The 15,602-nt window shown below is 39.4% G+C and overlaps 1 protein-coding gene across 4 annotated transcripts in view; it reads right to left on the reverse strand.

The window, feature by feature from the left end:
* ephb2b (eph receptor B2b) overlaps positions 1-15,602 on the reverse strand; it is a 125,396-nt gene that overhangs the window by 12,977 nt on the left and 96,817 nt on the right. The window contains exons 6-10 of one of the 4 annotated variants that reach the window (XM_012918198.4): positions 7,342-7,466; positions 5,239-5,401; positions 3,547-3,655; positions 1,795-1,859; positions 70-183 (exon numbers count right to left, since the gene is read on the reverse strand). In XM_012918198.4, coding sequence (XP_012773652.2) covers positions 70-183; positions 1,795-1,859; positions 3,547-3,655; positions 5,239-5,401; positions 7,342-7,466 — 576 coding nt within the window. Of the gene's footprint in view, positions 1-69; positions 193-1,794; positions 1,863-3,546; positions 3,656-5,238; positions 5,402-7,341; positions 7,467-15,602 lie in introns of all 4 variants that reach the window. The other 3 variants (XM_004547451.4, XM_004547452.4, XM_004547450.4) reach the window with 3 other exon arrangements.

A 15,602-nucleotide genomic window follows, 5' to 3' on the forward strand; every position in this document is an offset into this window, starting at 1 on the left:
ACTGCTATTTAGAAATCAGCAAACATTGCGTCGTATTCTGGCCACGTTTCAGTCAGATTTTTCCATTACCTGCACCAATGACCTGTTCAATCTTCACACAGGATATATCAATCTCCTTCGCAAACTCCCTCACAGCCTCATTGGGATCCTCATATGTGAACGGATCAATATAAATCTTCATTCCTGGAGTCACTTGTAAAAAAGGAAAGTACAGCTATAATATTTGATTCCTGTGGTCATGCTTACACTGCTGTGGCTTGACAGCCAAATGCAGTGAGGCACATTAACAAGCAATTCACCTTGCATTCACACACTCCTGTACAATTATGGGATTTCTGGCGTGACATTCAAGCGATGAAGGTTGAAAGATGGAAGCAGTAGTGTAGTTACAAATAGAGGTTATAAGTAGTGCCTCATGGCTATCGTGCATGGCTATTCAGGCAGCAAGGACATGGTACCTCCAGTCCTATGATAAGGCAGGTTAAAATATATATGTATAATCTCCTGTGAGTCATAGTGCCATTAACACCCAGGAAAGAAACCTGGACCATATATCAGAATTGCTTAGCCCCACTCCAAGAAATAAATTGGCTATCCTAAGCCCTAGTGCCAGGTAAATTGGCTTAAGGTGGCTTTTAAGCATTCAGGGACTTAAGTATCCCAAGTTTTAAATCCGATTATTAAGCTCATACCTACACATCAAGCCAGAGGCTATTTGAATGGATACTGAACTAATGGTCCACTGCAGAGCTAGCCGAGCTAGCAGACTGCCTCAAAACCTGGCACACAACGCTGAAGAAACACGGTGCAGAGACGAACAGATGGAGACGATCTTACCAGGAAACCCCCCACCCCATTTACTAAACCCTAAAATCTCTTCCCAAGCTGTAGCACTGTTTAACAGACCACCTTCATGCGATGGCAAAGACCACCAAGAGCAAGGGCAGAAGTCTGAACTGTGACTGGTGTGAGGACAGAATGCACAAAGGCACACTGGCTTCTGATGTTAATAGCTGTGAAATACCCACGCCTTTCACTAGCACAGTGAAACTGAACTAAACTAGAATTCTTCACACAGAGGATTTTACACAAAAAAGATGAAGCAGAGTGGTAATTACAAAATAAAATAAACAAATTTAGATTAGGTCATAAACTTGAGCTCAAAACAGATCTCTGTTTCTCCAATCATGCAGGACAGAGACAGATTAGCTTTAAGATCTTAGATGAAGCAGTGGTGAAATTACTCAGTCCTTTTTCACAGATTTATCTCTGCATTATTGTCCCTATGATATTGCACTGCCTGAAAACGAAGAAAATCATTGAGTAATTTCATTCATTCAGAGTCTTTTGAATTTTTTAACAATGACAAATGACTCACGTGCATTAGCATGCTAATGGCCTTAACGTGAGTAAAGACTGACCTATTTCTGGCACAATGGATTTAGTTAACTATGAAATGTGTTTCACAGTACACACAGACACGCACACACAGACACGCACGCACGCACACACTTGGAACACTGGTTTTGATGTGGTTAAATCCAAGCTCTGAGTGAGCAGATCCAAATAACAAAGTGGGGGACGAGCAAATAATGGGGTGCTGTGCAGGGCTGTAGCCAAGGACACCAGCATGCAAGGTGGTAGCCATGGAGACAGGTGTGTGTGGCAGCATGAGGTCTGAGTGATAGCCATGGAGATGACTATGTGACGTGGTAGTCATGGAGACAGGTGTGTCTGGTGCAGGAGGAGGAAACAATGGTGACCGCAAGCAGAGAGGAGTGGTGGTTTACTCACTGTGGCCACTGGTGTAGTGCTGCAGCTTGTCTGTGTATTCTGAATCTGCCCTGTCAAAGCCACGCCTCCTGGGGGAAAGACAAAGAACTCTAGCACTGGTTCAAGGAAAAGGAGCAGGGAGGAGGAGAGAAACAAATCAAACACCCCCAGGTCTACCTAAACTGAGGAGATTGCTGCAAGCCAGGACTTGGTGAGCAGAGAAGCCTTTTGCTGTACAGAGAAAAGTATCCAGCTATGCAGTCGTACTAATTCGATTTTCTTTCCAGTACACAACAGTTGGGCAACTGCATGAATCTGCATGTCTCTCCCTCCTTCCCCAAGTTCATATAATGATAACATGGGTGGGGGTTATTGGTAAACACATAAATCTCAATTTTCAATTAGATAAGCTTGTATAGTAATCGGTAACATCACAGAGACTCTTCAAACAGAACATGACAGAGGTCTTCTTCACAGATAAATAAATACAAAAATATCAGGTATTGCCAATTCCTACAGATCTTCCAATAAATACTTGAGGCTTTCGCCAAAAACAAGTTAATCCCTCATTGACTGCTAAAATCCCCAAATTCAGCTACAGAAAACGAAGAAATTTGTGCTCAAGTTTTTTGTTACTAAGACTCGAGTATCTGTTACTTAGCACTGTAGGTATGCACTTCATCGTTTCTGCTTATGAATCCAACTTGTAACTAAGCGCACCACCATAACCAGATATCTCAGAGCGCCACCCTAAGTTCTGGCTCAAAACAAAACAAACAAAACCCTAACAAGATTATACTTCGGTTAGATGAAAAAGCAATTTTTTAAATTCTGTTTCTGTATCATAGTTTTAGCCACTGAGCTAGTTTTTAGTATTACAGACTTAACTTAATATATGGCACATCAGATCAGATTCTTTTTACCTTTTTTTTGCACTGTATGATCTACAGCATAGGTGTCAAACTCTGGCCCGCGGGCCAAATTTGGCCCACAGCCTAATTACATTTGGCCCGCGAAGCCATACCAAATTACTATTAGAGCTGGCCTACTGGTATTATACAGCTAATATATATATTGTTTAGTATTAAGCTTTGCTTGTTCCATATTCAGTTTTTCAGCAAAACGTGTTTGAGTCCATAAGAAAAGATTCATTCTTATATGTGGAGGAATAAATATATTTCAATAAATATTAACATTAGCCCGCAACTTTGTTCCAGTTTTGAATTTTGGCCCACTGTGTATTTGAGTTTGACACCCCTGATCTACAGTATGTCATCACGATCTATGACAGTGACATGTCTAAGCAAAATAGCCTGCCTACATAGTAAAAAAAGAAAAAAAAAAGGGTTAGATCTCCTATAGAACACTGAAAAATTAATCTTGTCCATTCTTCTGTGAATTAAAATGCTGTACAGGTGGATGGCTACACTTTTAATTTAAGCGGCCATAATGAGAACTGAATTCTTAATCTTGCATTATAAACCTCTGGCACCGTCTGAGTGTGAGCATCCAAAGAGCTCTAATTTCAGAGATCCAGACTTTTATTATTAAAGCACATTTTATTATTTTTGCTGCTGCGAGACTGAAACTTATTAAGAATTAATATATGTTAATCAAATTGTTTTCATCGCTGCAAAATCACATTTATGAAGCCATGACCCCGAATAAGCTTACTAATAAAAACTCAACAAATAAAAAGTGCTCATGTTGCAGGCCTGTTCAGACATTATATCAGCGAGCAGTTTAATAAACTCTGTGTCAGAACTGACTCACCGATTACAGACGATGATGATGACAACCACCGCGATGAGGAACACCAACCCAGCAGCTGCTGAGCCAATGATGAGAGGCAGCTTCTCCTGAATGCTGGTGTTGTATTCCGCTGTAGAAAGAAAAAAGATATATAGATAAACACAGATAAACATGTGTCATGTAAAAATACACACACCCACGCACGCAGAGTCACAAGCTGAAACATATGGGCAAGCGTCTGAGCCACTGCATATGGAGGGAGCAATGGGTGACAGACAAACATACGGCTCGGTGAACCGATGAGCATTTTGGCATCTTGACTGGTTGCATGCACCATTTTCCAAAGCACAGTGAATGTGTTCAGATGCCACAGATATGGACAAATCATCTGGCAGAAAGTGTGTGAAGTGAGAGAGAGCATGTTTGGGTGAGACCCAGACTGATCAGGCAGCCAAAAATGGGAAACCAGCTACTGAATGTGCACACAGCCACGGCGCCAGATTCTTTTCTTGAGTACCACGAATGATAAACAACTTTGCAATCTTCCAGACAAATGGGTGTGTGAGTTTCCCACTGCTTTTTAGTAATAGTTAATAGTTCATAATACGATGTAATGTAGGTGGTAGTAGAAAAAAAACCACATTTATTAATGAACAATATTCACCACCAAGATGTTATTTACAACTACGTCATGTTTGTATTATTTATTTTTATTATTTACAAAGTTGTGTGGGGCTAGAAGTGTTGCCTAAATCATTAATAACATATAATAAACTCTTTGGAGTCTTCAATCATTCATCAAGAATAAAGTTAGTGCAAGTGATTGATAGTGTGCTGATGTAGGTTGCTGGAACTCTGCTGAGAATTCGCTGATGTAATAATTTCTCTGTACAATTGTATTTGTTTTTTAAACTTTGATGTGAATACAGTTTAATAATTAATTAAAGCATCTGTGCTTTTCTTTTGAAACCCCAGTTTCAAAAATATAGTTACAAGCACAGTAGTTTCTGTTTTTTCTGTTTAACTTTTCATTTGCTAGTCATTTTTCCTTTAGTCTTCTTTCAAACACACACACACACACACACACACACACACACACACACACACACACACACGTTAGAGTCTATGTTTACACAATATTTACAGGTACGAGACAGTTTGATACCTGTAGCATTAGCACGGCATCAAGGATATTTGTATTAAAGGCTGAAGACGGCACCGCAGGCACAGGAAATATGATGTTCAGAGGGGGAAAACCCAGGCTTGGTTCTAAAATTAAACAATTCCACTGATGTCTTCTAAATGTTCTTCGTCTTTAGTTATATTGCAGTACAAAGATAAGGTATCGCAGTACCTTGTGTTTGACTTGAAAGCTTAAAAACAAAAAAGCTACATTTTTTCTTTTCATAAAGAAATCTGTTTAACAACACAAAGGAAAGAAATCTGCAGCGCTGAAAAGGAGGATAGTAATTATTATACGAATAAAATATTTAAGATTGCTCTTGCTGAAAAAAGGACAATGGAAATAAGAATATGACTTCAAGGCCTGTCTTATATGGTTTCGGGTATTGGGATTGTTTACACCACAACATGCTTCCTTCGCATTCCAGCAGCTGTCTGAATTCATACTATACAACATGGTGTGTCGGCAGGCCACGCATGAAAGGTGATAACAGCCCTGCGTGCTCTGGTGAACATTGGCTGAATTCTCACCCTCAGTCATGGTCTGGAAGTACAGTTTGCCACTGTAACGTCCAAACCCAGCTACGGTGCGGGCCCGGACCTGGAACACGTAGATGCTTCCTGGCTTGAGGCTGCGGATGACTGCAGTGTTGGTCTGGCTTCTGATAGTGGTAGAGTTATATTCTGATTGGTCCTGCAAGAAAAAAGCATGTTAAAGAAAACAAAATGTTACATTTGGGAACATTAGTAATAACAGTCTTATAAGAATTATGAACTACTTCTTAAAGTAGAACCCAGAAGAGACAAATAATTCAATAGTATCGACAAGCGCAGCATCTAGCACTTATAAGGAATTTAATATATATATAGATATGTATATTTTTCTTATCTTCATTCATCACGCTGTGTTGTTTTAAACTGTGTGTATATTAATCACATTGTACCTGCTATGTTTGGAGCTGGAACAGTGCAGAGGAAAAAAAACACTGATAAATTTCCTGACTTCTCTACATTTCTTTTAAATTCAAGGTAACCTCAAGAGAACTAATATCAATCATTTGCTACCACAAAAATAATGCAGTGCTTAATGAAGAAGCATGACTGAAAGTGCTCCAACAGCCGCAGTTAAGAAGGTAGAGTTGGTGGCAGTTCTAGGTCAGTCGGCTTCTTTGAGCCATACGTTGTGATGATCAGAGTTGTATTTCACCACCACGCTCTTCCTCTCCCGAAAGCTGACAGGTTTGAGAGCAGAGACTCTTTTAACTGCTCCCTTCAATGCAGTGCTCAGCGCACACTTCTGAGTCACAGCAGGGGTCAAGATGATTGTTTTGACAGCTCTCTCCAGCAGTGTCAGAAAAAGGAATTATACTCAAAAGTGGAATGGCTCAGCATGTAGACAAAAGCTTGACAAATGCTGCTTATGTGTGTGCAAATACGTGTGTGTGCTATGTCTGTGAATGGCTATATGTATTTAAGTGAACGTTCTGCTCAAATCAATGCACGTTTCTCACTTCAAGCGTTGTTGTGAGAAAGTATGCCTATTTGGTGGAGCCTGCCCCTTAAAAACTATTTTTACAGCAGTCAGTGTACCATTGTTTTAACCACAAGTCTGCATCAGTCCCCAGTGGCTGTTACTGCAGGCCTGAGCATGGCTTCCTTTCCCAGTGACGTCTGCTCATTCTCTATAAATGAAAGAGGGTTTGACAAGCTCTTTCTACAAGCTTTATATGATCTACTGTGGGCAGACATTCTGAATTTAAATTAACAAACAAACAAAAAAAAGCTTAACAAATGACACTAACTGGCCACTTCATTAGATATACCTTACTAGTACCTAGTTGGACTCATGCTGTGCCATTTACACTACGCTCAGTTAGTTCTAAAGTGTGCAACAGAAATGTGCCCATATTATTACACCTCCACCAGCAGCCTAAGCCTTTGATGTCAGGCAGGATGGGCCCATGCTTTCATGTTATTTATGCCAAATTCTGGCAGAAATTCAGACTGATCAAACCAGGCAACATTTCTCAGATCTTTTATTGTCCTGTTTTGGTGAGTTTGTGCAAATTGTAGCCTCAGTTTTCTGTTCTTAGCTGACAGGAGTGCCACCCTGTGTGGTCTTCCTCTGCTATAGCCCATGGTTCAAGGTTCAACATTTGCGTTCAGAGATGCTCTTCTGCATACCTTGGCTGTAATGAGATGATACTGCCTTCCCAATAGCTTAAAGAGGTTTGGATATTCTCTTCGGTCATCAGTATAACCCAGAGAACTGCAGCGAGCTGGATACTTTCTTTTTCTGACCATTCTCTGTAAACCCTAGAGATGGTTATGTGGGAAAGTTCCAGTACATCAGCAGTTTCTGAAAAATTCAGACCAGCCCGTCTGGCATCAACAACCACACCACATCCAGAGCCACTTAAATTCACTTTCTTCCCTATTCTGATGTTTGGTTTAAACTTCCGCCTAAATGTTCTGTGTTGCTGCCATGTGTTTGGCTGATTAGAATTTTTTATATCAAACCAAGCATCCTGTGACTGTATTTATTTATTCTAAAATGGGAAAAAAAGAAATTGAATTCATTTTTATGAGTACGAGTAAAGAGTGTGTGTTCAAATGAATGTGCATGAGCTGTACCTTCTCATAATACCGCAGTTCATAGTCTAGGATGACTCCATTAGGCTGGTCGGGCTGGGACCAGGAGAGGGTGATGCTGTCAACAGTACGGCTCACCTGGTGCATTATAGATACAGTCGATGGAGCTGTAAAGAGATAACAACAACAGCATATTAAGTAAAAAGCAAATCAATCACCACCAACTTCACAGTCATGCTCAGGAGAGTTTTACAGGATCTTTAAAGTCACAGCCAAACACTGGGTTCTGCAAAGGTGTAAGGCTATAAAATCTAATGTAATAAAGTGGAGTCTCCTGTTGGAGAGTTTCATGGCTAGGAAGCATTTCAAGTTGGCAAGTGACAACACTAGCTAAATCACATAAACAGCGTCACGGGACTTCCCAGTATCAACCGTGACTTTCATGGGATTAATTCCCGCTTGTTTTACTGTTGATAACAGACTACCTTCTACAAATAAATCATTTTAAAATCACCAGACCATCATATATTACATGAAGAAAGCACATTTTGAAGCCAAATAAACTAAACAAATTGAGCAAATAACACGAGCCACAAAGAGTCTACACAAAATTCTTACCAAGCTGTTTTTGTCCTCCCGCATTCCTGTTTTATTAAGAATTTTTTTTAAAAATGGTGTTTTCTCTGCCAACATTTTTTGCAATTCCACCATTTATAAAAAATAAATAAGGCTGACTGTTGACTGTGATGGACTGGCTTAGTAATAAGATTAAGTCAAGCTGATTTTAAAGAATGCTGCACAATTGTTTGGCTGGAACGTTAAGTATCCATTTTCTAGTTAAATATTCAAAACTTTTGATCTGTTTGCCTAACAACAACAAGTAAATGGCCTAAAAGGTAAATCCCTCTGGTAATAGTATATAGTTAGGAGTTTTAATATTTGATCACACATTTGTCAGGTCTATCTTGAATAGTATTCTCTGTGTCATAAAGACATTCTTTAAAAAACAAAGCTTGTCTTTTGAATTTTTTTGAAACATTTGTTTTGTTTTTGTGAGTTTAAAACTTATTGGGCATAGAGAGAAAATATTTTTCAAGGTTGTGACATTAGTGAAGTTCTTTTTTCTTTTATGTAGCAAAACAAGTGAAATTATTTTTTACTCCATTGCCTGATTTTAATCATACATGTGTTTTCGAGCAAACTGAGTCACAAAGTAATTTAAACGTCTTACATCATGGGTGGTCTACTCTGGTCTTACACAGCTCAGTGACCTAAAATTCTGTCAGGTCGGGGGGGGGGGGGGGGGGGGGGGGGCGTGAACACCTCAAGTCATCTAACATCCATTATGATTAGTTCAGGGTGCTGCAGGTCAGTGTTAAGCTAAGAGAAGCTAAAGGGAATGTATGGGAAGTCTGGCAAGGCCTCCAGGCCTTAATGTCTGCTCCTCTGAGTGTGTGTGAAAGGGTAGGGTGGGTTAGGGTGTCAGAGAAGGAGGGGTGCTGGGCAAGATTTATGGACACCAAGCCCCATGCTCATCCCCTACAGACCCGTGCTGCTCACACACACAGCCCTCAACCAGCAACAAAGTGGCTCCCCAGAGTCCCAGCAATAAAGTCAAAAGTCTCTCCACCGGCACGCGTTCTCTATGGAAAATCCACTGACTGGAAAACTACAACTGCCACGCCTCTATAATCTAAGACTCTAAGGCTGTGTGTGTGTGTGTGTGTGTGTGGCTTTTTCATATTCAATAAAACTTTCATTCTTGTTGTGAAACACTTACAAGTGAGTAACAGGAAGGCACATCTTTCTAACTACTGTCCTAAGGCAGGGGATAAAATATCATATATAAGTAAACATATTGACTGAATGAGCCAATGACTAAAAAGTCCCATTTTTAATCTTACTCATTATAATTAACCAATCAGCCAAGCTGTTAATGCCCTCTGACCAAAACAGAAGCATCCTTCTGATGCAACAAATTATGATGTCTCATATAAACAGTGATATTAAAGGCAATGAGTATGTTCTCATGTATTACTGCCAGAAGATAATAAATTGAGGTTCTGTATTTCATCTCAGCAAAGCACTTAAACCATGACGGCCTGTGACTCTGCAAGTACATCATGCCCCTATCCTTGAGCCAGAGGTACAGTAATGTATACAGTATCCAGCCAGGACACCAGTCATAGGAATCTCTTCCATCTCCAAGTTCTTTTGCTAGTTTGGTTGCAGTCACAAGACGACGGCCTAATAAGGCAAACTGTGACTCTAAGGAGGACTCACGAGTATCACATTACGGATGTACATAGCATATATTCAAGACTGCCACATGGCCTTTCCTGCATAACATTTCTATTAAACACACAGTGCAGCCTTGCTTAGTAACCTGATACAGGGCCACAGAAACAAAGGCAGCTCATGTATTCATGTTCAGAGGATGGACACATGCCAACATCGAAAGCTGTTGGAGGGGAACACTGTGGTTTTCTTCTGTTAAAGGACAACTTCCAGACAGAGTGGCAGTCGCCATGTCTGGGCTCAAGAAACCGATAAGGGGCGGTGCAACTAAAAACAAACAGATTAAGATTAAATGATGACATGACTGAGGTGAATACTAAGTAAGAATACCAAGTGTTGAAACATCACGCTTGCAGGGAAAATAAGAATGCATTTATGAATATAAATCCAGCTGTGCTGAACTTTTCAAGTCAGTTCAGTACACACATTTCAAGCTAAGCTGACGTTCCACCAATTGACTGCAGAATGTAGAAGTATGCCAAGTCAGCCTTTCATTGCATTAAGAGCTACAGCACTGATTCACATATGAAAACCATTTTCAGACATCCCATTGATGTACTCCAAATCTACAAGTCTCCATTATATTCCAAATCTTAAAGTGTACCAAGAATTCTTTTCCACAAGTCCATCTATAATTTGAAGGGTTGAATAAATACTTGGTTTCCATTGTGTCAACATTAGTCACTGAGTTATGCCACTAAATACATATTGTAGCTGTTTCAAACAATTTTCTTTGTTGTTACAGTAATTATTTTTAAATCATGTGGATCCTGCTCCATTAAAGATAATTAGGAATTAAAAACAAAGATGTGAAAATCTTCCCTACCATTTAAACGAAGTAAGCCAATTTTCTGTCAAGTAAGATCAATGTCTTCATAGTGAGTGAGCTGCGCTTGCAATGGATGCTTTCGTTTTCTCAATGAATCCTCTGTTCATGTTCTTAAAACTAATGAAGCAGCTATAATGGCAAAGACAGAGATTGCACATTCATATAATTTGATTAGATTGCTGAACCTAAAAGATAAATGCTGGGACCTAACTGGAGTATTTTATTATTTTCCCATACGTTACAGAATAGTGAGGGCACCAGGACAAGGACTGTTAGTGATAATCACAGCCGATACAATATCTTTGTCACAAGCATGCTTCTTCTGTTTCTGTGCCCTCGTATGATTATTATTTATTTTGTGTGACTGCATTTAACTTCCTGAACTCCAGTATAACTAAACTTATAAATAGCTCAGAGATAATCAGACTAATAATCAAATCAAATAATGAATACGCTGGGGCCTGGGGAGGAGTGCAATCGCATTGCTTAATTGTGAGAAGATGGGAGGCCCCAGCTGTTATAGGAGAATTAGGTTTCAGACCCCACATTATTAACCCAGCCTGGGATCTGATATGGAAGACAGTGCTTTTGGAGTCTATTCTAGCATGACACTCTGGCCTTTGCTCACAAGCAGAGAATACAAAGGCTCTGTTTTGCTTAACATCACTAATAGATCTTTCGCTGTTATGTTCTAACATAACAGCGACTTCCCTAATCAATTATAGACAGGGTTTAGGGGGATATTTTCACTCATTTAAATCCAAGGCAATTTAATGGGGCATGCTTCTGCTAACACACATAGATAAGTGTGGCTTTCCCATGGAACCGGTGTGAGATTAGGACCTAGTACTGCTTTGGTGAAAAAGAGAGTACATGCCCACTGGAGAGCTCCCTCAGTAGCTACATACCTTCAAGGGCTTTTTTTCCTTCTCGCAGTAGGAATGCTAACCTGACTTAATAGCACAGCATAGAACAGCTGGAAAACCAACAAGATAGATGTTGCGATTTGAGCTGTGCTCTACACATGTCATGTGTTTCATGATGAAAATGGAAAGGCAGGGGTTCAACTAGAAAAGTTGATAAGCCCAGCTACTATGACCAGCCCAAGAAACTACTCACCCATTATAAGGCCATTATGTTACCTGAGGCAAGAGGAAAAAGCAACTGTGTAGATGCAGCTTAGTTTTTTTCTTTTACTTTTTTGTAATCTTGTTTCAGCATCTTAACTTTCTGTCTATATCCCTTTGCTGTGTGTGAAGGCCCAAGTTAGCAAGTGTTAGGGGAAAGGGTATAAGCTTAATAAAGTCTGAACTTCACTGTCAGGCCATCTCTTTATGTTCTGCTCTATTTTAAAAAGCAGTCTCCTTCTTACACAGCTGATAATTACATGAAATTTATTAAAGTGCCCATTATCTGTGCTGGAAAAACATTCTTACATTACTTGCGCTGGAGAGCAGCTAACCTGAATTAGAACTAAAGAAATACAGAAAAGGGGCTTTTAAGATATTTGATGGTCGATTTCAGCGCAGACAGGGGCCTCCTTCAGGGTTATAAGAACTGAAAAAGCTCCTTTAGACTGAGTTACATAGCGTTATGTTTGGCTGAGCAGTGGTGGGAAAAAAAATCACAGTAATCAAAATAATGATTTTACTTCCTGCAGCTAACAGATGACACCACCTGATGGTTTAATACTTTTCACTCTGTTCTATATCAGTCAACGCAGCACAGCCAAAAGGTGAAAAACATTCGCTGGCACATGAATCATGTTTCTGAGAAAGTATATGTTTGAGGCTTTTTATCTGCATCTTTCTTGCATCACTCTGTGTCTGCAACCATGTGGCTCTGATTTGATTAGATGTTCTGCTGCAGAGAACCATGCTATGATTTGGGGAAGATGGGGGGGGGTAGCAAGAACAGGTCAGGGCTTGTAAATCCCTTTTTCCTTTCATTGTAAAAAATCAGTTTCCCTGCAGAGCAATCTCTCCCAGAGGGCTCAAAGCAGCTGGTCTTCTACCAGGCTCTCTCCTAAACAGGCTGCCACTGCTCCAGTCTCTCGACTGCCGTCCATTTATTAGCAGCACGTTGAGATGTCTTAAAGAGAGAAGCCCATATTTGCATGTACTTTTAGCATGCTGGCAGCCTGCCCTGTTTCCCCAGCTGAAAAGGATTGCGGCTTCTATATCTATAAAGATTTTCCAGCGCAGTTAAGCTACAAAAGTGAGATTTCAGTTCATCAAGCTTTAAACCATCTGCACTGGAAAAGATTTGCGGACTTTAACGCACTCACACATCTATAAACTAATTCTAAAATAGGCGATTCAGAGGTTTGACCAGTTTTCAGATGCTTGCAGAGGTTAGCGTTTAATTCTAATCCAATATATAACATCTGCAGGCAGAAGAAATGCAAGCCAGGTTAGTATATGTGGACAGAGGGAGGGAGGGATATTTATACATTTTATAATCAAAACCAGTACATCTCTTTAGTGACTGCATGTTGGTGGATCTAACAAGGACATGCATGGTAGTGAATGACTGTCACTACAAAAGTTGATAGACTGCGAAAATAAACCAAGGGCAATCTTATACCAGACGGTTTCATGTGTTGTATATAAACACAAGAGAAACTGTCAAAGCTGCTGCCAAATCACACGGATTCTTAAAATTCTTAAAAGTTTTCTTTTAATACAACAAACTTTGTACATTCTCACCCACCCATTTCAACTGTTAAACACTTCAGATGGACTAAAGAATACAATATGTGTGTTGTTTGCTTCTGTGGGCAGACTTGGGCATTACAAACAAAGTCTGAGCTGTCTGGCACAGGGATATGCGTGGAATTACATTTGTGTCAAAAGCAGCACGCGAGATAAAACATGAGCGCGAGAAAATAACTTCATTTCATAGACGCAGGTATTCATTGCCTCTCTCAGAATTCAATTCCTCGCTTGTAAATTCAACAACCCGTACACGTAGAACAGAGTTATCATACTTTTATTTCATAGTGCCTTTTTGTTTTTAACTCAGTTTAGTTTCAGTTAGTTAGATTTTCCTGTTTCGGTTTAGTTTGTATTGTTTGGAAAAGTTTAGTTTTAGTTTTGTTTTTATTAGTTTCAGTGTCTTATTTTATTTATCATTATTATCATAATTATTACTATTACTATTATCATCATTATTATTATCATCATTATTATTATCATTATTATTATTATTATTATTATTATATGGAGGACGTGTCAGAGGCCAAAATTTAGGAAAATTTGTACAGATATTACAATAAAAAGTTGGCTCCGGATATCTTGTGGATATCCAGAGTCTCATTAAACAGGTCTATCAGGTTTAGGTTAACATGTTAAGCCATAATAACTGCGTTATGCTATATTTGTGCACTCTTGTCATGACAGACTATAGGAGTGCAGTGGTTTCAGTCTCTTTTAAAGATTTCTTCAGTATTAAAGTGATCTGGTCATAATTGTCAGCACTTCCTTGGCTACACACACACACACAAAAAAAAAACAAAAAAAAAAAAAAAAAACAGCTGATAGTTAATTCCTACCAAAATGTCTGTGAATGTTCTCAGTCAAGGAGCTTGGAAAGAAGTCCAGAAGTCCGTAAAGAAGTCCAGATGCTTTTCTTTCCAAGATCCTTAGACTTAATTCACCAACTTTATTTTGTAGGTTGTGAAGAAGTACAATATGAAACAGTGCCCATGTTGCTACCCAGTGAATCTCACTTTCAAATGGTAAATTGATCGCACCAGGCACAGAGGTTATGGTGTCACTGCTTCGAAAGTGACGAATCACATTAGTTTCCTTCTTCCTCAGTGCTCCACCCTCCCGACTCTCAAAAGTCAGATTGATCTGCGTGAGTAGAATTCAGCTTCGTGATCAGAGCTGCCTGCGAGAGTGTGAATCCGCTGCAGAGTTTGCCAAGCAGGCGCACTCATGTGAATGATGAGTTCTCTCTGAATTCAGTCCATACGAGTTGCTGAATTTATGTACAGGAAATTACAAAGTAATTTAACTGTTTGTGATAATGAATATCCACACTTGTGAAATGAAATGATTTGTTCTTGATTTTGTTTTTCCTCGCACACCACTTTTGACAAATATAATTCCACAGGTGTGGAATTAAGTTCTTGACACACACAGCTCTGAGAGGAACTGAAGGAACTCCATTTAATCAGCACTCTAATTTAAATGTATTTAAACAAGTTCTAAACTGCCATCTACAAGGAGAAAAACTCCAGAAGCATGTCAGTGTTTTACAGGGTTGGAATGACCAGGTTGTTCTCATTCCCTGGGCACCATACACTGCTGTAGTTAAAAATGCTGGCATCAGAGATACGCACAAGGTGTGTTTTGGCATCAGGGACTTGATGAACCAGGCTGTGGAAAGAGTGATTTAAATCTGATCCCCTGGCATCACATTTAAAGCAGGGCATGGTTAATGAGAGGCATATTTGAACTTAAACCTAACTGTGAGTTTTTGGTGCCTAAACCTAGCCAGCAAGTAAAAATGCAAGTAAATATGAAATAGTGTGTATTGTGCAGTCTCCTGACATGTTTAGGACTTAATCCACCAGCACCTATCTGATCTCCAAATACAAACTTTATTTAATATATTTCTGCTTTCAGTGTACTGAATTATCTACACCGTGGGACACCTTGTGTGCATATCTGAAACCCAAGTAACATCTAAGAGAAGAGCAAAAACGTAATGCACTGGGATAAAAATGTGTTTAAAAGAGTGGATAGTGTAACAACGTGAAGATATGAAATCCAGTATGGTGTGACATCCTTCAAATGGAGATCTGTTTAAAGATAATTTATTTGACAGCGATTTAAGCAGTGTCCTGATTTACTATCACTCTCATTTAACAAATCTGAATATGTACGAGGATTTACACAAGTTTTGTCAGTTCCTGTCACTCCCACTCAGTAGCTCAGAAGTAATGATTATCTAAAATAAAGAAGATGTGTAAATTGCATTTACTACACCTGCTTCATTTCTGTGTCAATGAGCAGCAATGACTTCTGTCTTTACATTGAAGTCATTCTTATCTGCATAGTATGAAGTTGTTATAATGAGTGGCGCACAATAGCACAGTTTCCAAAAGATCATCTCACATTATAAAGTTCCTGACCCCAATTTACAGTTAATACGTTCAAGTGGATGA

Source organism: Maylandia zebra, linkage group LG5 (assembly GCF_041146795.1).
Source record: "Maylandia zebra isolate NMK-2024a linkage group LG5, Mzebra_GT3a, whole genome shotgun sequence".
Lineage (NCBI taxonomy): Eukaryota > Metazoa > Chordata > Actinopteri > Cichliformes > Cichlidae > Maylandia > Maylandia zebra.